This window comes from Gobius niger (genome assembly GCF_951799975.1).
Source record: "Gobius niger genome assembly, chromosome: 13".
Taxonomy (NCBI): domain Eukaryota; kingdom Metazoa; phylum Chordata; class Actinopteri; order Gobiiformes; family Gobiidae; genus Gobius; species Gobius niger.
The window spans coordinates 12,877,409-12,897,643 of NC_136864.1; the positions used below are offsets into that span (position 1 = coordinate 12,877,409).

The 20,235-nt window shown below is 42.4% G+C and overlaps 2 protein-coding genes across 3 annotated transcripts; one reads left to right on the forward strand and one right to left on the reverse strand.

The window, feature by feature from the left end:
• The first annotated feature begins 949 nt into the window (after positions 1–949).
• eef1da (eukaryotic translation elongation factor 1 delta a (guanine nucleotide exchange protein)) lies at positions 950–7,138 on the forward strand. Of its 2 annotated transcripts, XM_079569404.1 has the most exons (7): positions 950–1,100; positions 4,642–4,695; positions 5,263–5,344; positions 5,553–5,641; positions 5,880–6,077; positions 6,663–6,857; positions 7,043–7,138. In XM_079569404.1, exons 1-7 carry the CDS (start codon positions 978–980, stop codon positions 7,079–7,081), a joined length of 780 nt encoding a protein of 259 aa, XP_079425530.1. In that variant the 5' UTR covers positions 950–977; the 3' UTR covers positions 7,082–7,138. The 2 variants fall into 2 exon arrangements, with proteins under 2 accessions (XP_079425530.1, XP_079425531.1); XM_079569405.1 differs by lacking the exon at positions 4,642–4,695.
• A 208-nt stretch (positions 7,139–7,346) lies between these two features.
• On the reverse strand, positions 7,347–19,629 carry LOC306972781 (uncharacterized protein; the record flags this gene model as incomplete). Its single annotated transcript, XM_079569487.1, has 14 exons — positions 18,920–19,629; positions 16,913–17,008; positions 16,583–16,816; positions 16,187–16,346; positions 15,919–16,017; positions 15,012–15,110; positions 14,117–14,161; positions 12,159–12,631; positions 11,343–11,429; positions 9,735–9,968; positions 9,300–9,459; positions 9,172–9,222; positions 9,031–9,099; positions 7,347–7,873 (listed from the first exon to the last, which is right to left on the reverse strand). The coding sequence occupies exons 1-14, from the start codon at positions 19,535–19,537 to the stop codon at positions 7,347–7,349; spliced, it is 2,952 nt and encodes a 983-aa protein (XP_079425613.1). The 5' UTR covers positions 19,538–19,629.
• Positions 19,630–20,235: the final 606 nt, after the last annotated feature.

A 20,235-nucleotide genomic window follows, 5' to 3' on the forward strand; every position in this document is an offset into this window, starting at 1 on the left:
GTTTGCTCATGCTGCTAGTTTGAGTTAAGCAAATCTAACGCCTCTAGCTTTTCCCTGTCGCCTCCTTCTCTCTTTGCTCCACAAGTGAGTCAAGTTCCCCCAGTGAAATGGACCAGTCCAGCCCGCAGCAGCCGGTGCCACGCGGCGTCCCGGCGGAGAGGGGCATCATCAGTGGCGACAATGTTCAGTTCGGGAGGATGAGGAGGCGCAACCGTTTGTCCCAGTCCGAGAGCTCTGGGCCCGAGGAGGAGGGCGTGGGTTCTTACGGCCGCAGCCCGGTGATCCAGGGGCTGCAGGCCGAGCAGGTTTGGCACAAGCGCGGCAGCTATGAGCAGGCGGAGGGCAACCACCACCGCCAGCGCACCTTCAGTGGCAACGGGGGCTCCTCCCCGCGCAGCCCCAACGTCAGATCCTTCCACGCAAAACGCAACCAAGACCCGAGCCACCAGTCTCCCATCACGGTGAGGTCATCCGGGACCCGGCAGGACGTCAAGGGCCGCAGCCGCACCTCGTCCGAAACAGAGGGCGGGGGTAAAGGTGGAAAGGGGCACTTTGCCAGGAAGAGGGGCTTTTCCGAGACCGAGAACAGGCCCAGACGGGACAAGTATGAGCCGCCGCCGACGCTCGGGACCGACTGTGTGTGGCTGTTTGTCCTCATAGACTTTAGCGCCTTTGTGTTCTTGTCTTGTCGGCTTTTACTGTTGCGCTTTTGTGTGTTATGTTACTGGGTTCAAGCAAATAATGGACAATATTTGGACGACGTGGATTGAGTTTTACTATGAAGGGGGCATGGAGTGACACAGATGGTGTGATAATTTTGACAAAAAGATTGGTAATTGTTTGAATATTGTGTTGCTAAGCTCATCTTGCTCACTATTGTCGTTGTAAGACTAAACGCTGTTTGTTGTTTGGCTGAAACCGTAAAGGCCTCGTCTCTTGCTACATCGTAACCTGAACGTGTTTCTTTCAGCATCATCATGAGCGGACTGCAGTGCCTTGCCTCGGAGAACATCTGGTTCGACAAACCCCGCTACGATGATGCCGAGAAACGTTTCTACGAGGCCCAGAACGGCATCACTCCTCAGCCGCAGCAACAACAGGTAAAGGCAAGTACAGAGGAACGGGAGGAGCATTTTAGTGAGATGGTGGTTTTACTGAAGATTCAGCTTGAAAGTATTGTGTTTTTTTTGTGTGTTTTTTTTTTGGTAACGCTCCAGTTAAAGGGATATTCCAGGATTTTTGACAAAGGGCCTCATTTCCTAGTTATTCAGAGTGTTGCTGTTTCTGGAGATTTTTTTTGGTAATTCATGCAGTTCTTATATTTGAAGAGTTGTGTGGTGCTCATGCTAGGCTAGCACATTTCTACGGTAAAAGCTAGATAGAATAATTTTCGCTATTTTGCTTTTAAAATAACTTATATTTGAGCAGCATCTGCTTCGTGGTTGTATAAGCGTTTAAGCTACGCAGCGGCAGAGTGATCTGCTAGAAAATAGTCCCTCAAAATGCGATCATTCATGTGATGCAAGGTCAGTTATATTCCAAAAATTATTCTATCGACACAGACATTTATATGGTTAGTCTGACGTTAACTTATAAGTGATTTGCCTGTCTGACCCACTGTGGAGCGGGTCAGACAGTTTTTAATGCAGGCTAGCTGATACCATAGAAATGCAGTACACAACTCTTCAAATATAAGAACTGCATGAATTACAAGAAAAAATATCTCCAGAAATCAGCAACACTCTGGATAACTAGGAAATGAGGCCCTATGTCAAAAATCCTGAAATATCCCTTTAAGCCCTCATAAGGCTCAAAATGTGTTTCATAAATTGGCTAAATAACTTCCTTTTTCCCGACTAGCTTTTGTTAGACCTCTTGTTTTAGTAGTACGTACTCATTGACGGTTTACTCTACTCGCCCCCGTCAGTGGGACAGCTCAGTTCCACAGCAGCTGAAGTGAGTCCGATTTAGAAGTGGGTCGCCCGTGTGAAAGCGGTCAGGTGGTTTGGCAGCTGTCTCTGCCTCTCCGGACGCTCACACCGGTCGCTCAGATAACAGGGATCCAACGCGACGCTCCCATCCCAGTCATTTTAGGAATTTGTCTTTCATGTGGTGGTGGACATTTGTTTGGACAGATTTTTATTCCTTCCATATTTCACCCGCATCGTTTTTTTTTGTTCGGCTTTCAATGTTTCCCCTTGATAGACGAGATTGTGCTGGCTCCTCTGTAAGTTTCTCTCGCTAATGTCTAAAAATAGACTGATAATGAAATTTGATGATACAATTTGTACAAGTTGAATAAACGATGTGAATGGAGGCAGTGAGTAACTTTTTTTTAAAATCTAAACGTCATTAAATAAAGCTGTTCAGGAGGGAAACTAAAACTGTGCCACAAGCACTGCTACCACAACTTTTCTCTGTATTAAGTTCTCTGTGACTAACATGAAGCGAGTCATTTTGGTGCATTTCACCGTAGAGCAGCGGGTTAGGACCCTGAAGTGGTTGGTGGCAGTTTATTTTGCAACAAAGGAATTAGAATGGAAACGGTGACGCAGCCAGTAAGAATGGCCCGTCTAATCAAAGGATTGCCTTCTGCTGTGTCCATGAGCAATACACAAAAAGAAAGTGACAGTCTTTGGACATTCATGGATAATATCTATGACTAAGTATTGATACTAAAGAGGAATATTTAAGTTGATAAGTATTTAGCAGGTTAACCCCCACTTTAACCGAGCACATTTTCTCCAGTTTTACACAAATCTTAAAGCTTCTTGACTGAAGGGTTCCTCCTTCGAAAGCCAAGACCTGCAAAACTCACCTAAGCCTCTTCCTTGTTTTTGTTATCATGTATAAGCAGGGCCGGCCTGAGGCATAGGCGACCAAGGCAGCTGCCCAGGGTGCCATCTGCTGGAGGGGTCGCCGAATTAAGCTTTAATTTTTTAACCCTATACTCCCGCCATTTATAACTTGTTTTGTTTTTGTTTTTTTAATGGAACCTAGAAATTTCAAGCTTTCAAATGACCCTGGGGAGCCGTGTAGCATTTTGTTTGAAAAGTTGTAAATTATTCTTCAGAAGTAGAGGTAGAGGTATAACTGTTGCGTATTTCATGATGCACATGCTGTTTTTTTGTTTGTTTGGATATGGAAAAGCCATTTTTATGAATACTATTGTTATATTATCGGTTAATAAAAAACAAAGGCTTTGGGAAGGGGGGAAAATATATACATTTCTATTTGGGTCAAGGAAATTCATGAAAAAGAAACCCGTAGAATTCTTAAATGGAAATTAATAAATTAATATTATTGGGGTGGGATGCCTAGGGTGCCAAATTGGCTAGGGCCAGCCCTGTGTTTTAGTCATTTTTGGTGTGTTTTTTTTTGTTTTTTGTAGTAGTAGTAATGTAACTGATCAAGCCACAAAATTTAAGCAAAACAGTGATGAAAACACGTAACGATCATTACAAGGAAGAAGCATAGTTTTTTTGGTCTTGGCTGTCAAATTACACCGGCCTATAGTCTGTAAACTCCAGTCGAGAAGCTTTTAGATTTGGGTAAAACCGAAGTGTAGAAAATGCGCTTAGTTAAGGCGGGGGTTAAGAGGTTAGAAAGTATCCTATGTCAGTGGGTCTCAAACATCAGGTATTTGTAAGACCTAAAGTAGATCTAAACTATGCAATACCAGAAAAAACTTAAACATGTCCTAGTATCACCTGAAGAAGCCCAAGTACCACAGTTTGAGAAACGCTGACCTATGCATTTTATGGGTCACAGGTAGAACCACTGCTACCCACATCTCGTCTATCCTATCCACGCCTGCCCGACTAGTTTGCTGTAGTTTGTGCATCTCGTCTTCACTTTCTTGCCTGTCTGTGTCTTGTCTTTCCCCTTCCATCCCTTCACTGCTGTACTTATACACATGCCTTTAGGACAGAGAAGCTAGTGCCCTCCTAGACGACATTGCTAAGTCCCGACAGACTATCCAGACGTCCCTAGACAGAGTGAGTACTGGTGCCGCGGAATTAGCCGGAGGTGCGCCCCGTTGTAGAGGGAGGCCTGTTAGATTTTCTCTCTCGATAAATCATAATGCTGTCAAAAGTGTTGGGCAATGGGGGTTTTAATGACTCCCCTGAGAGGCTAACCCATATAATGTTACATAAAGTCTATTCAGTTTCAGTCAAAGCTGGTTTTACTGCTTCGTAATAGTAGGAGCGACTGCACAGGCAAAACTGTTAACTGCTAATTCCAAAACTTTACATTCTGTGCAATAGTTTTAGACTAGTTTTATAGGATTATGAAATCAATCAAAATAGCATTTAAACAATGCATTATAATCTTGTAGTTCTGGAGTAAATTATCTTCAAATGAACCCAGAAATCCTGCAAAAGTGAAGAGTAATATGCTCTTTAAGTAAGTTAAGTTAAAAAATAATGGATCTACTAGTTATTAAATAGCCTTACCCGCCACAACACTGACATTACTCTACAAGACATTTTATTTACCCGTGTTTTAGTTCACAAAACTTTTCACAACTTTCTCTTTTTTACTCTAAACCATTTCTACTTTTAGCATGTTGTACTTTTCCCCCTTAACTTTTCTCCGCTGTATTTCTTCCTCCTCTTGTGCGCTCTGTGATGGATGCAGGCGAAAGCGGCCCTGCAGCAGGCCAAAGGGAAGCCCAAACGGCAGCACAGAAATGTAAGTTTGGAGTGTGGAGTTTGGCTCTGGCTGGAGCTGTGTGGCTTTCATCCCCATTAATAACACTAAACAATCAACATAATTGTTTTCTGTTTTTTTTAATGTATCATTTACATTTTGGTATTCTAATTAACATGTTTTGGGTTGCTTGCTTACACTCGCTTTACCAGGTTGGTCATGTATTTTGTAAAATGGGTTTTATGACACGCACAGGTTTGGGGGAAAAATCAGACAATTTGTAACATAAAGTATAACTCTATGGCTTTATCTGTTTATTGCAAGATTTTTTAAATACTGTGTCTTGCCTTTTAAAGATCATCTCTCTAAGCTAAGTGTCATTTACCAAGCACTTGTCTTGATAAATGACCCCCAAAGTGTATTACCCGCAAAGTTATAGAGGGAATAAATTAAAGTATCAAAGCCAATTTTACAAAACACTGAACTTATTCAAAAGGCTTGGGTGCAGAGTGGAGTAATTTGTGGCTTTTTTTACAGTGCATGGTTTGCTGTTAAATTCACGTTTGACTCTACACTGCACTTGGTAATGTTCTGTTTTGTTTGCCGTAGTCGTCCTCACATGCAGCCGGAGACCAGGAGCTGATCTCACGCATGAAGAGCCTGGAGGTGGAGAACAACTCACTGCACAAAGGTGTGTCTCTACTTCCTCTTCCAATGGGGTTTTCTTCAGTATAGTGCTTTATGTATGTAGTCATTCTTTAGTATGTGGATTTGGGGGTGACCACATACTGTAACTATGGCATGTAAAGAAATGTTTTAGTTTTAACGTTTCTGTTTTCTCCCTTTGGTATTGTTATTGAGCTGATCATTTTATTTTTTTTGAAATGTGTTTATTTTAGTTGTGACTGATTTGAGAGCAGCTCTGCAGAAGCTCGAGTCCAGAGTAGCCACACTTGAGAAGTCTCCAGCTGCTGCCCCATGTGCCAAGGTAATAATGAGGGAAAACTACAGCCTGCAGCTTATAGTAAACTGCTCGTCCTAAAATGTATTACTTTTTTGCATGGTAGGAGCCAGAGGTGAGTACATGCTTTCTCCCCCCCAAAACGCAGAGAAATTAGCACTAAAAAGTGAACAGTAATCTAGCAAACGATAACAGTTGAAAGGCTTGCCCTGAACTTTAAATATATCAACATTGTTTCACACTGAACCGCCATCTGCTCCTCCAGGCTGCCCCAGTCCAGAAGGTCGCGAACGGAGCCAAAGCTGAGGAGGAAGATGATGATGACATTGACCTGTTCGGCAGCGACGACGACGACGACGAAGCAGAGCGCATCAAACAGGAGCGACTCGACGCCTACGCCGCAAAGAAGGCCAAGAAACCTGCCCTCATCGCAAAGTCCTCCATCATCCTCGATGTCAAGCCTGTAAGTAACCGAGTTGCAATTACTCCGGTTTGGTGTAAAAGCCTGGTGTTTAGTCCATCATAGGACTTTGTGTGTTTTTCACGATTGTATTCCCTGAAAGCTGATAAACATATCCCTGTGAAGTGGGAGGTTTTGGAATGTGTTATGAAAGTCGGGAATAAGTTTGGAACAAGGCCTTTTAAACCTGACTTTCTATGGGAATCTAATTTATTCGATTTGTGGAGCAACTTTGTCCCTCTATTCAGTTTAAACAGTCCAAGGCACCACTAGTAAGTGAACCTACCTGGTCACGAGGACATGTACAGCAACAGAGGAACCAACCGGGGTTTGTGCCTCTGTTTCTAGCAGGTTTTTAGGGAGATGGTTTCACTGCACGTGTTTATTTTTTACATATTTAAAACTTGTCTTTGTTATGACGGCTAATATCAAAATCGCAGTTCAAGTGGTCGCAATATGCAACTTGGTCTGTTTAGATTACAAGAATCACAGGCATTTTTAGTCAGTAATTCTCTCAAATGTTAAGGCTCTGAGACGCTGAACAAATGAGCAGCTGTAACCATATACTCGTTTTATTTTTTTCCCCAGTGGGACGATGAGACAGACATGTCTAAGATGGAGGAGCATGTGCGCTCTGTACAGATGGATGGGCTCCTGTGGGGCGCTTCCAAACTGGTCCCAGTCGGATACGGCATCAAGAAACTTCAGATAAACTGTGTTGTTGAGGACGATAAAGTGGGCACAGACATCCTGGAGGAGGAGATCACCAAGTTTGAAGACTTCGTAAGTAAAACGCACACACATCTTTGACACTATATAATGCACCTGTTGCAATCAAGATTATGAACGCTAAATCCAATAATAATAATTAAAGATTAACTAAATGCAAAACACAGGCAATTTCAAATAATGCACTTTTATTACAATAAGTTTATGCACAAATATTAACTTGTGGTTCTTGTCTGCAGGTCCAGAGTGTAGATGTTGCTGCATTCAACAAGATTTAATGTCCGTCCACTGTTCTCACTTTGCACAGTTAATAAAATACTATGCAATGAGCACAACCATTGGCATCGTGTGTTTGATCAGTCCATGTATTTGCACCAGTCAAATGTTTACATAGGCTTTGATTCAATTGAACAGATTCAGTGAAAGCTGATTAAAAAGGATCGTATACTAGAAAGTCAAAGAGAATTCATAATATGTACTTCCATCTTCACACTATCGTGGCCAACAGCTTTTACAATTAAAAACCCTTTTGCTTTATTACTTTCATGGTGAGCACAGCTTTAAGGTTGACCCGAGACCAACCCAAAATCCTGGATGAAGTGGCTGTGTGAAAGTGGCTTTAGCTTTATGCAGCAGGACCATTGTATCTGAGACTCCATAGAAAGCCAATATCCCCCCTCTGTAGTCTAAATACACCCCTATCCTGCTGAAGCACGGCGCATTGATGACCATACTTTCCTTATTGTGCTGAAATGATGTGGCTGAGTAAGAGCAGTCCAGACTCCATGATTTGGCGTTATGTCCCAGCTTGCATTCGCTGCCCCCTCCGTTGCGGCTCATGTTTTTGTAGCACACTCCGACCGACACCCCTCCGCTGCCAGTCCACTCCACTTCCCAGTAGCAGCGGCCGGCCATCCCAGCTCTGCACAGGACCTGGGCCCACGAGGTGAAGCGGTCCGGGTGCTCGGGATACGCCTGGGCTTCCGACAGGGTGGTGACTCCGCGACCCCCCTCCGAGAAGACCAGGAAGGGGTTCACGGTGTTTGGGTCCAGGGTGAGGTCGTGGTGGTCTGGATGGAGGGAAATGGCAAAGTTGGACCAAAGCTACACACACAGCATGTTGGTTGTATGCCTGTTTTTGGACAGTTTCAATGATCCTTCACTAATATTGTATCAAATATGGGCATGACCCAGTACAATACATATTAGATGAGCTCTAAATTTACTAAATGTCTGACAAAGCAAACCAAGGCAAAGTTGGTGACTTGCAGGGACAAACAGGGTTTCGGCAGGGCATTAAAAAGCATTATATGACGCTCAATTTTTACTGTACTTCGTCGGAAATGCCAAAACTATAGTCTAGATTAGAACATAATTTAACTGCTGTTATGGCTGAAACCGACCATTTTTTGCCCACTGTTTTGTCTCTTGTGAAACATTTGTAAATATTAAACTAAATCTGTGGCAATTTTCTGCACAAGGTATAGATATTGCCAGGAAGTGCAAGCAATAGGTGCTGAGAATAAAGTGGCATCGTAGAATCCTCTAAAGTTGGAAGGCTTTCAGTTGTTGCATGTAAAAAAAAAAAAAAAAATGGCGGCAGCAGGTGAGCTTTGAGGCTTGTCTTGAACAATTTCATTGAATAGTTTCCCATTTTATGTCCTGATCAAATCCAGAAAATTATGCTGTGGCACAAATGTTTGCATTTCTAACATTTTTTTTTTCTTTTACACAAAAGATGCTGTGACTAAAGGTTTATTTAAAAACACTGCATTATATTTACACAGTGAAATCTTGGACAATCAAATTTTGATTGGCGAACTGTTACCCATTTTGCCACATTAACATAAAATGGCCATTTTTCTCTTCTCAAAAATATGCTGTTCCAGGACTAAAGTCAAGCTGCTTTGCCAGAACTTTTGCGCATTTGGGCCAGTGATCATTTCAAGACTGATCAGCATTAACCTGTTACTTACCGTCCCGAATAGGGTTACGATTAGGGGTTAGGGACTGCAAATCTGTCAGTTGTACAAATCTTTTTAGAAACAAGAAGCCTCGGTCTTTCAAATGATGCATCACCCTGGCATATAGGCAGTAAGCTCTCCCGTCAATACGCTTTGAGATTTGGACAATTGCTAACTCTAAACTGGCAGATTACAGGTTAGTGACGCGCTTGAATTAAGTCCTGTACCAGCAGAGCCCTTTGTCAAAACATCATTTCACTTACACTGTAGAAAGTCAACTCTTCCCTTTGGCTCAGATTTCTGCACGTCAGGATCTTTCGCTTTTGATGCCGCTGAACAAAAACATTTAAAGACATGAGTCAATGTACTTTTAAAAACACCTCCACTTAGAACATCTTTAATACCTTGAGCTTGCTCATAAATGGTCTGGTTACTCGTTTCCTTCAGTGAAATGACTAAAAAACAAGCAGAGAAAGAGGTTGCAAAATCACCAAATCCACTTCAGACAAAATGCAGTGATGCTGATGCGTACCCTTGTCTGAGACGCGGCTGACCTCGCGTAGCAATGTCTCGTCCAGAGTGCCCTTGAGGTCGGCCAGCGCACCCCTCATGTCTTTATACATCAGATAGGTCAGCGCATCCGTACTGGGCAGTTCCACACTCGTCATAGGGAAATCAAGGGACTTGGACTTCTGGAAATCCAGCCAAATCAGGGAGAATGATTTGAATACTGAGAACAAACAGAACTGTGTCCTTGTGGTGGGTTTAGGAAGATTTAAAATAGAATGAAATATAATGTATGCAAAAGGAAAGCAGTACCACACATAGAACTACATGTATGTGAACTGTGTGGAGCACTCCTCAAATGATAAGGTCAGAAGGAAATTTTCCAGATTTATTTATTCTACAGTTCACCAGCATCAGCATCGCTCCCAATATTGACTCCCGACCCTGTTTGTAGCCTGACCTGTATGAAGAGTACGTGGTCCTCCGTGTGGGTCAGCCTCTCCAGCTCAGAGCTGCTCCTCCTCAGCTCGGACAGCTTTCTCTGGACCCTCTCCAGCTGCTCCTCCGCCTGCCCCACGGCCGCCCTCTCCTGCGCCCTCATCAGCTCCTTCAGCTCAGCGCTCTGTTTCTCGATGGAGCGCACCAGCCTGGAGAAGACGCGCTCGCTCTCCTCCACCACCGCCTCTGTGGAGTGCTGAGGATAACATCTGGATTTAGGTCACACATAAGCAAACAAACAACAGTGCAGTACATCGTCGTTTTACATTCTCATTGTGGACTCGCCAATACTTTGCAACAAAAAACGTTTTAGAAGGATCTCGTGATGGGCTTGAGAGGATTTCATATTTCATAGATTGAATGAGGGGCAGCTATTTTATACTTGTTTTTTTTAATAATTGCCCATAGTGACAAGGAGATATTTTAAAGGAATAGACCACCATTTTTCCATACTGAGATATGTTCTTACATGAGCTTAGACAAGTGTACCCGTCTGGTCTTTGTGCATGCGCTCAGTCACGCAAAAAGACCAAAGATGTTGCTAGCATTTAGCCTCTCCTCTATGGGGCCAAATGGGGGTGAAGTTGGAAGAGACCAAGCTCTTCCACGTCTAGTTACACAAAATTAAACATGTAGATTTTCTAAGTGGATAAAAAGGGGTTACTATATTGTAAGGCGAAATAACACCTTAGGAACACATCCGCACTGTAATATCTTCACGTTACTGCACAGATGTCGAAGTGCTCCTAATGTGATATTACTCCTTACAATACAGTACCCCTTTTTATCCACTTAGAAAATCGACATTTTGTGTGACTATACCTGGATCATGTAACTACCCATGTAGCCGTATTTAATAATGTGAGCCTTTAGCCGGTGCTTTATCTGTATTTAAAAAGGGGCTAGATGCAAGTTGGCCATTTTATACTCACTACTGCCACCTCAGGTCATGCGTGTAACTGCACCTTCTATATTAAGCTTGGACATGACGGCAATTCAGACCGAAGTGACAACTTTTTGAGTGACAGTGCAGGATTTTAGAGGCAGTTGTGGTGAACAGGTCTGGGCTCATTCTAAAACCTTAAGATATTGCTGGAACATGTAGGGGGCGGAAAATATTACTACATAATTTTAACATTTTTAAACTGTATAGTCCCTTTAATGTTGTGAATGGACTCTTAAATGACAATGCTCATTGGCCACTGTAACCTGCTGTCACTCTGCCTCTACCCAGGGTCTACAGATGAAAATTAGCTTGTAGCTATCTCTGGTCTGTGCAACACATTTGTTGAGCAATGTCCCTGTCAAATATATAACTAACTTCACCCCTATTTGGCCCCATAGAGGAAAAGAGGAGAGGCTAAATGCTAACAACATCTTTGTGTGTGCGCTGTGTGACATACAAAGAACAAAGAACAAAGACCAGACAGGTAAACATCAACTCATCTAAGCTCAGGTAAGAACATATCTCAGTATGGAAAACGGTGGCCTGTTCCTTTAACAAAAGCGTCGTTTATAGAATATCCTGTGTCCTGGTCTTTTGCCTTCGTGGCCTCACATTAGGACTCACCTTAATGTATCTGATGGCAAAGCGCAGCTCCTTCTCGGCCTCCTTCATTTTCTGCACAGACTTCAAAGAACTCTCCTGCAGCTTCCTCTGATGGAAAAGACCAGTATCAGTCCCTCAGGCTGCGCCCTCACATTTCATCACATGACTCTCACGTTCTAACAAAGAACAAATACTGTATGCAAGAATTTGGTCCAAGAGAAAGTATTCACAAATGTTTTACCTCGGTATTGTGTAGCCTCTATTGACATTGAGCCTAAGCAGGTCTAATACAGTGGTTTGGTGAAAGATATCGCTTTCTATGTGTGATGCCAGGAATCCTAATCCTTATCAACATGTGCAAATATATTTCACTGTATTGTAATGGTGGAGACTTACGTATCAACAGCTAAAGTGGCCATCTACAAGTTATATTTGCATAAACTCCATTGTGATATTTTAGTGATCAGGGACTGGCCGTGAGTTGTCCAAACAAGGCAATGTGTGAGTTGTAACCGTTTCATATTATTTAAGAATTCTGCAAGTGTAAACAAAGAATGAGAAACAGTCAGATGTTGACAGAAGAAGTAGCTTGTTGACAATGGTGTATCCATGTTTGACTATTCAACCTAAACTCAAGTTTTGTTTGACTTTTTCTCATGCCAGGAACCACATTTAGCCCTTTAAAGCAAGCCATACATAGGAGTAAAATGTCAGAGTGATTTGAGTTTATAGTTATAAGAATATAGATACATTAAAGTGGGTTTAGTCCTGGATTCTTTCTGATTTAGTCCTGGTTTAGGAAGTTCAACGTGGATGTGTGATTTATCTCCCACTCACCTGTTGCGCCCCCCTCTCCTCCTCCAGCGGCACGTTGTCATGCCCCTTGTGCCTGTCCTTCACGCACTGCGAGCACGCGGGCTGCTGGTCCCCGCGGCAGAACATCCTCAGCACTTTGTCATTGTGATGCGGACACAGCCTCTCCTTGAACTCCTCCGTGGCCGGGATCAGCTTGTGCCCCCTGTGGAAGCGCTCCTGGTGGGCTTTGAGGTGCGCGGCGCAGAACGCTCGCGCGCACGTCAGGCACGCAGTCACCGCTTTGCCCTTCTTTCCCGGACACACGCCGCACTTCACGTCTCCTCCTCCTCCCGGCTTGGTCTGGGTTGGCGTCGGAGGCCGTGGGGAAGTTCGTTGTAACTTCTCCACAACTTCAGCCAGCACGGTGTTGCGACAGAGCAGCGGTTTGGGGTTGAAGACTTGTCTGCATTGCGGACAACTGTACTGACCTTTCTGCTTCGGCCTGTTCCAGTAGTCTTCGATACAGTCCAGGCAATAGCTGTGTCCGCATGGGATTGTCACGGGGTCCCTCAAAACGTCAAGACACACCGAACAACAAAATTGATCTTGCTCCACAGAAATAGTCGTAGCTGCCATTTTCGGACCTGTTTCCAGACAAATATTGGCGCAGCTTAACTCGCTCACGGGTCACGCAGGTGTATTGAGTGGTTTCGGGTTACACGTGCGCCTCGGCCTCCTCCAATCAGAGCAGCGCGCAGTCCAGGAAATGGGTTGGGTGGAAAAAAGGTGCTGAACTACCTGCGTGTGTGTGAGACAGTCAGGGCTGTGGTGTTTACATGCCACAAGAATAGGAGTCCTTGTTTGGGAATTGTAAATACACGTGCCCCGTTGAGTTAATTCAACAACTTCTAAGGACACGAGGGAAATGAAACAAAGAGGACGACCTCCATCCGCCTGCATTTCCACCAACCCTACCCTTCTCTACTCTACTTGGTTTGGTCCTACTTTACTTGGCCTGGTTGTGTTTCCACTATTCTGTAGAATCTGATACTGTATCCATGGTTACCAGGGTGTATCCATGGATATGGCTTTGCTTTTGACTATCCATTGGAAAAAGTACCTGCTTGGCCTGGTTAGTACCAGGGCCAAGCAGGTACTAAAAAAAAGTACCAGTTAACTGTAAAGTGGGCTGGTGGAAACATTTCAAATGCAGGCAAAGTAGAGCAGGGTAGAGTAGAGTAGTCTATCAAAGGCCCACTGTATTGTTTTTTTTTTTTTAAATGTACTTATTATTGCTGTATGTTGTTGAATGTCTGTGGATGTACTGTTTTTATCGTACTGGCACTTCTCCTGCAAATGAAGTTCCTAACGGATAAATAAAGTGAATTTGAATTTGAATTTGAATTTTGAAAAAAAAAAAAAATAGTAAGAAAGGCAGCAGAGCAGGCCATGGCCCATAATTCTCCTCGGCAGCTGCTCTCCCATTGTTTTACTATCACTGTCTGAGAGGTTGCAGCGTCACACTGAGGGGGAAGTTATTACTTTTACTGGGTAATAGAAGGGAAGCGACAAAAAGACTGCTGTTACAGGACATTTAGGCTGATTTTGTTTCATCCTAAAGTGTTTCTGTGCCCGACCCTGTGTAAATGTTCAGGGCTTCTTTCTGTTGCTGAGATAGACTAGAGAAAAACAATTCAAGCAATTATTTTATTCATTCCATTCACTGTTTTAATGCCAGTATCAAAATAAATACAAATGTAAATGAACCTGAAACTCATGTAAGAAATAACAATAAAGGAATTGTCATTAAAACAAAGTAGGTAAAACGATAAGAAAATTGAAAACACTGTCAAATTAATGTGAATATGAGGCTCAGGCTGTAATACTAATACGATAAAAAAAAAAGGCTAATACATGATTTTTGCATTGATTTAAAAAACTAATAAAAATGTTTGTAACTCAGTTTTGAGTTCTTTATTTTCTTCTCGGGTGGCTGCGACGCTGATGGTGCCTCTGCCTGGACCCAAGAGAAAGTTTGACGGAACCTGAAGAAAACAGAACAGGTGATGAAATGCAGCGTGTTGCAGCTCAAAGCAATAGAGGTCGGGAACTTCCACAGTTGCCATGGAGATCCGCCATCTTTGCTGCTGTTAGCATACATTTCCATTGACTAACATTAGCTAAAAACACTACAAAAAGTGGAGAAAATAGCAGTGGAACAACTCCGTTATCTGCTGAGTTACTGCTGGTAAATACATCTAACTCACTGTGGTGTCCAAGTGTTTTAATGTGAACAATAACTCCAGTATTTTGACTTTTAATCCCTGTTAATCCCATGTTAATCCCATAATGCTTAGCGATATGATATGACATGACATCACATTCCCGAACTCTATATGATGAGTGAAACAAGTCAAATAAGAGTTTTCGTTCTGTATATCAAAGAAGAAGCCAATCTGTGCACGGTGACGCCAAAATGCAATACCTTTTGTCACCACCAGAGCAAATGATTAAACCTTGTATGTCTGCAACCAAGTCTATGTCCTCTTTCACTAAACCCATAAATCTCTTCTTTGGTTTTCCTCCAAGCCTCCAGCTAACCCTCAGCATCCTTTAATCCATATAATCACTACCCCCTCATGTGCGCACATCCAAATCTTGGGTGTAAAGTTAACTTTTTCAAAGCAATTTTGGGCTTCAACTTCTACATTTTGGAAATTGTGGGCCGTAGTTGCTTCTAGAAGAGGTGGTAGCTTCTTCTCACAGCAGGATTTTGTGGGATTTTGTGCTATTATACTCAGGAATTAAGTCTCAGGTGCAGGCATACTTATTTTAACAAATGTTTTGATTCATTTCTTGTGTCATTTCTTGAAGAGTGTGGTAGAAATGGCTTACCGTGTGTGCTGAAGACAAAATTTGACACTGTGGGTCCTGGGTTGAGGAAAGGGTTGAGGGGATTCACAGGATGTTGATCTAAACCAATCGGGATATTCACTGCTGGAGCAAAGAAACAGAAAGTAAATTGCAAACTGTCAACACAACTGTGAGAATGTACTGCAGTGGCGATACCGCATTGCTTTCTTGCACTATCAGCAAAATCAAACCATAAACAAACATGACTGCATTATAAATAAAGTGGAGTTTATTAGATTGTATCACAAATCCTGCATCATTTGAGTTCTATCACTTTCTGTCATTACCTTCACATTTAGCAAGGCAGCATTTTGAGTCTGTAATACATGCCTTTGTTACGACCAGGTTGGATTACTGTAATGGCCTTTATGCTGGTGTGAGCCAGGGGGCGCTCTCTCGACTAAAACGCTGCAGCTCAGCTTTTAACAGGGACAAAGAAGCATGACCATTGGCTCCCAGTCAGTTGATTTCAAAATTCTTCTCTTTACTTTTAAAAGTCTGAATGGCCTCTCCCCCTCCTATCTGTCTGACCTGATTCAGCCGTACGCCCCCTCTCGTGCTCTCAGGGCAGCGGATCAGCTGCAACTGGTTGTCCCAAAAACCAATCGCAAACTTCAGGGAGATCGGGCCTTCTCTGTTGCGAGCTCGCGGTTGTGGAACCAGCTGCCATTAGAGATTAGACAGGCCCAGTCTCTGTTTTTAAATCTCTCCTAGAAACGCACCATTGCCTTTGTGGCCTGCTGTTGTTGTTGTACTTGTTCCTTATATTTTTACTGTACATCTTTGCATCTGTTTCTGTGTGCAGCACTTTGGCCAATTGTACAGTTCTTAAAGTGCTTTACAAAAAAGTTGGTATGGTAAAGGTCCTTTGCTAGACATATGAAATTACCTTGAGCTTGTTCTGCTGTGTCTTCCACAACAATGGGCTGTTCTGCCGTCTCCTGCCGCTCTCCCATAGTCACTGGACCCACAATCACTACATCTCTCACTGGAAACAAAACAAAATCCCAGTAGAAAACAAGGACAGCGACTTGAACTGCATTTAAACAAAAGAACGAGAACGTGGCAGTAAATTGGCAGACGAACTCGAGCTGCAATAAGCCTTGAGGTGAAGGGAGAAGGAGAAGTATTGACTGTATGAGGTGTTAGAAGTTTACCTCGCTCGTAGATGCTGACAAATCCGCCCTGGCACACGTCCTGCAGCAGCATCTTGAAGTCAGATACTGCGGTCATTACGGGACCAAAGGTGAGGTTCGGGTCAGCGGCGATAGGAGGTAACACCGAGAGGACGGGAGGAGGACCCACAGAATGACAACTCTACAAGGACATAATATGATAGAGGTAGGGCATACTTTATTTTAGCATTTTTCAAGCATGCAAGGGACAAAATGTGGAAAAAAATCACATTGATAATTGTGCTTTATCCTCGTAATAAATGACCATAAACGATTACCACAGGCATTGTATTTATGAAAAGCTTATGAGATTTCTGGATGGACATGATACAAACAAACCTCTCCTGCATCCTAAGCAATAGCGTATAAGTGCATTACCTGTAGGAAGCTGATATGGTCGTTATTCAAAGATAGTTTGTCCAGCTCGGCCTCAGTCTTCTTTAGCTCAGTGATTTCTTTCTGAATCTTGTCCAGCAGCTGCTCGGCCTGACTGACCGCCGTCTTCTCCTGGGCCTTGATCAGCTCTCGCACCTCGAAACGCTTCAGTTCTATTGACCGGATCAACTCTGTGAAGACGTGGTCCGTTTCCTCCACAACGGCACGGGCAGAACGCTAGAGGGAGACAAATATTACCAGGAAAGAGAAGATTTTATTCAATTCTGCAAATAATTAGATCAGTAACATGTTAATATGGAGGTTTTGTCTTACAGTGAGGGAGAAAATGGCCTGTTTTAGTTCGTGGACCTCGCTCTCTTTTTGTTGGATTCTCAGCTGTGAGTTCTGTCTCATCTCGCTAATCTGCTTCTGCAAAAAAAGACAAGTACAGACAAGTTAGAGACTGCCATAGCTTCAGACATCGCAAGGTTTTACTCCACCAAACAATAATCCTCATGTTTTATGCACTTCCAACTGTATACTTGGGGGTTAAATTTTGTATAATAAGCGCTTTATAAATAAAGTTTGTTTGATTGATTAAATGGAATACTACAGAAGCTATAACTTGAGACTAAAAAGGAGTAGTTTTGCAGGGTGCCATTGTCATGTCACTGAAACGCCCCATACCTAGGAAACAGTATCATGTATCTTTTGTTTTATCTTCCCCTCGCTCACCCCACCATACTTGTATCTTAAGGTTATTGTTCCCTCAATCATGATGTGCCACATAATCCTATCAATCATTATTCATGATCAAAGGTACAAAGTTCATTTGATTAAATGTTTGTTCAGTGCTGCTCCAGAGTGAAACTAAAAGCATAGATTCCACTTCATAGTTACCAATCATCTGCCAGGGTCCTGATGAGGGTGCGTAAGTCTGAACACATCACACCCATCCTCCATAAACTCCACTGGCTTCCTGTTAGGTTCAGGATTGAGTATAAGATCTGCCTCCTGACCTATCAGTGTGTCTACGGCAGCGCACCGGTGTATCTTAAGGAACTCATAAACAACCACAAACCAACCCGACAGCTCCGCTCCTCTGACAGCCACCAACTCCTGGTCCCCAAGACAAAGCTCCGCACTATGGGAGATAGGTCGTTCCAGGCAGCTGCTCCTCGACTGTGGAACGCCCTACCCAACCATCTGAGGGCACCACAGTCTATCGAGGTTTTTAAAAATAAACTTAAGACCCACTTATTTTGAGCGGCTTATTCTTAGTATGTTTATTTTGTGTTTCTAACTGATAATATTCCTCGTGTTTTTACTATTGATATGTTCTGTCTGTTTCTGTTTTGTCTGTTTTTTGTGTCAATTGTAGCACTTTGAGATGTGTTCTTCATATGTAAAGTGCAATACAAATAAAATGTATTATTATTATTATGTCTCTTCACACAAGAGTTTTAAGGCACAATAAGATTAGTTTTTTTCTAGACATCGGCTTCGCCCTCCAACACTGTGGTCTGTGCACTTACTTTAGTTTACTTGGGCAATTTACATTCATTTCTCATTTGAAAATACCTGAATGTAACTGCAGAACTGTAAGACAAAATATGCTGTTTTGTTATGTTTTGTGACCTGGCGAAGAGTTGGGGCAGAATGATGGGGAATCTAACTGATTTCATTTTGTTGTAAAGTTGCTAATGGGAACAGATAATATAAGATTAATCTTCCCTCTGTTCCTTTTTGTTCATGTATGGATGAAAAATATGACATGACATGACATGAACAAACAAACAAATAAAAATTCAAAATTCATGACAATAGAGTATGGAAGCTCAAAAGGCTGAAGCAAGAAGCGTTTATGTGCTGACCCCCTATTCAGTGCAATATACTTTTACATTACATCATCTGGAACAATCATTCCTTCCTGAGTTTATCAACAATTAAATTAGCAACCTTACAATCAGCGTATAAACCTTGCAGCATTGACAAGAGCATTTAAATACATTTTACAGCAGACAGTCACATTTTATTTTTTCCCCCCTTCATCCATTATGAGGTAGAGGGCTAGTTCTTTGCATTGTTTTGAGTTGTGACAGAAAAATTCTCCCTGCAAGTTGTGATACGTTCCTTAAACTCAACCCTAAGAACAATTGAGATGTTAGAATGGCTTTTATAATGAGTTTGAGCCATAACAGTTTAAAGTTTCCAGCTCAGTCTTACTACATAAACAAGAAACTGGGGTCCACGCCCTTTAAAAATGAAAGGGTAAGATACTTGAGTGCCATTTTTTATCGCGTGGTTTCATTTCGACCATTTTACAGCGTTTAAACCTACCTGTTTGTCCTGTATCTCGGCCTCCACCAGCACCGTGTCGTGGCCCTTGTGCTCGTCCGTCAGACACAGGTAACAGATGCACGTTTTGTCCGTGCGACAGTACACCTCCAGCAGCTTGTCGTGCTTGGGACAGATTGTCTCCTGTAGGTTCTGGGTCGCGGACACCAGTTTGTGCTTCTTAAACGCAGCCGAGTCGTAATGGGGCTTCAGGTGTTGGTCGCAGTACGAGGCCAGGCAGACCAGACACGACTTCACTGCTTTGTTTTTCCTCCCCGTGCAGACATCACACGCGACGTCCCCTGCGTCGGCGAAACTTTGGGTTGAAGGCACAGGAACAACAGCAGCAGCAGCAGCTACATCTTGGAGTCTAGTGTTTTTAAATTTCTCCACCACGTCGGCTAACATGGTGTTTCTACCAAGAACGGGCCTCGGGTTGAAGCACTGGCGACATTGGGGACACGCGAAGATCCCCAGATAGTCATCCTGGTCCCAGTAGTTTTGGATACACACCGAGCAGTAACTATGTCCACACGGGATGGTAACCGGGCTTTTGAGTACGTCCAAACATATCGAGCAGTTGAATTGATCCTTGTCTAAAACTACTCCGGCCTGGGCCATGGCTCGAACAGCAGAAGTCGGCGTAGAAACTGGGCGAAAACACAGAAACCCCCAGACTACGCTGACAGCTGCGCTCCTTTGTTTACAGGAAGTTAGGGGGCGTGGCTTACATACGTCAGCGGAAGTACGAAACATTAAATTGTATGTAATAATTTTTATTTATTAAGTCTATGGATTTGAATGTGTGTGTTTGCGGTCTTTATTAATTTTTTTATTTTTGTAAAGGTTTGTATTTTTTTCTTCTTTTTTTTTAAGTGCCCGATGTCAGAAAAGATGCTATGTTAAAGTTTAGCTTAGTTTAGTCTAGTCTATGATTCGTTTTATTTATTTATTTATTTTTTAAATTAAAGTCTATGGATTTGAATGTGTGTTTGTTAGCGGTTTTTATTCATTTATTTATTTTTGTAAAGGTTTGTAAAAAAAAAAAAGAAAAAAAAAATGTATATATTTTTTTTGTGCCGGTGTCAGAAAAGGTCAATGGGTTTTATTAAATCATCAGCGATGTTGAATTTCAAGTCTAGTTATTAGTTATCATTTTGGTTAGTAAAAGTCTATGATGATGATGATTATTATTATTATTTTATTCATTTCAGCAAATACATTAATATATCTATATATATATATATATATATCTATATATATATATATATATATATATATATATATATATCTATATCTATATCTTTAGTAACCCATAA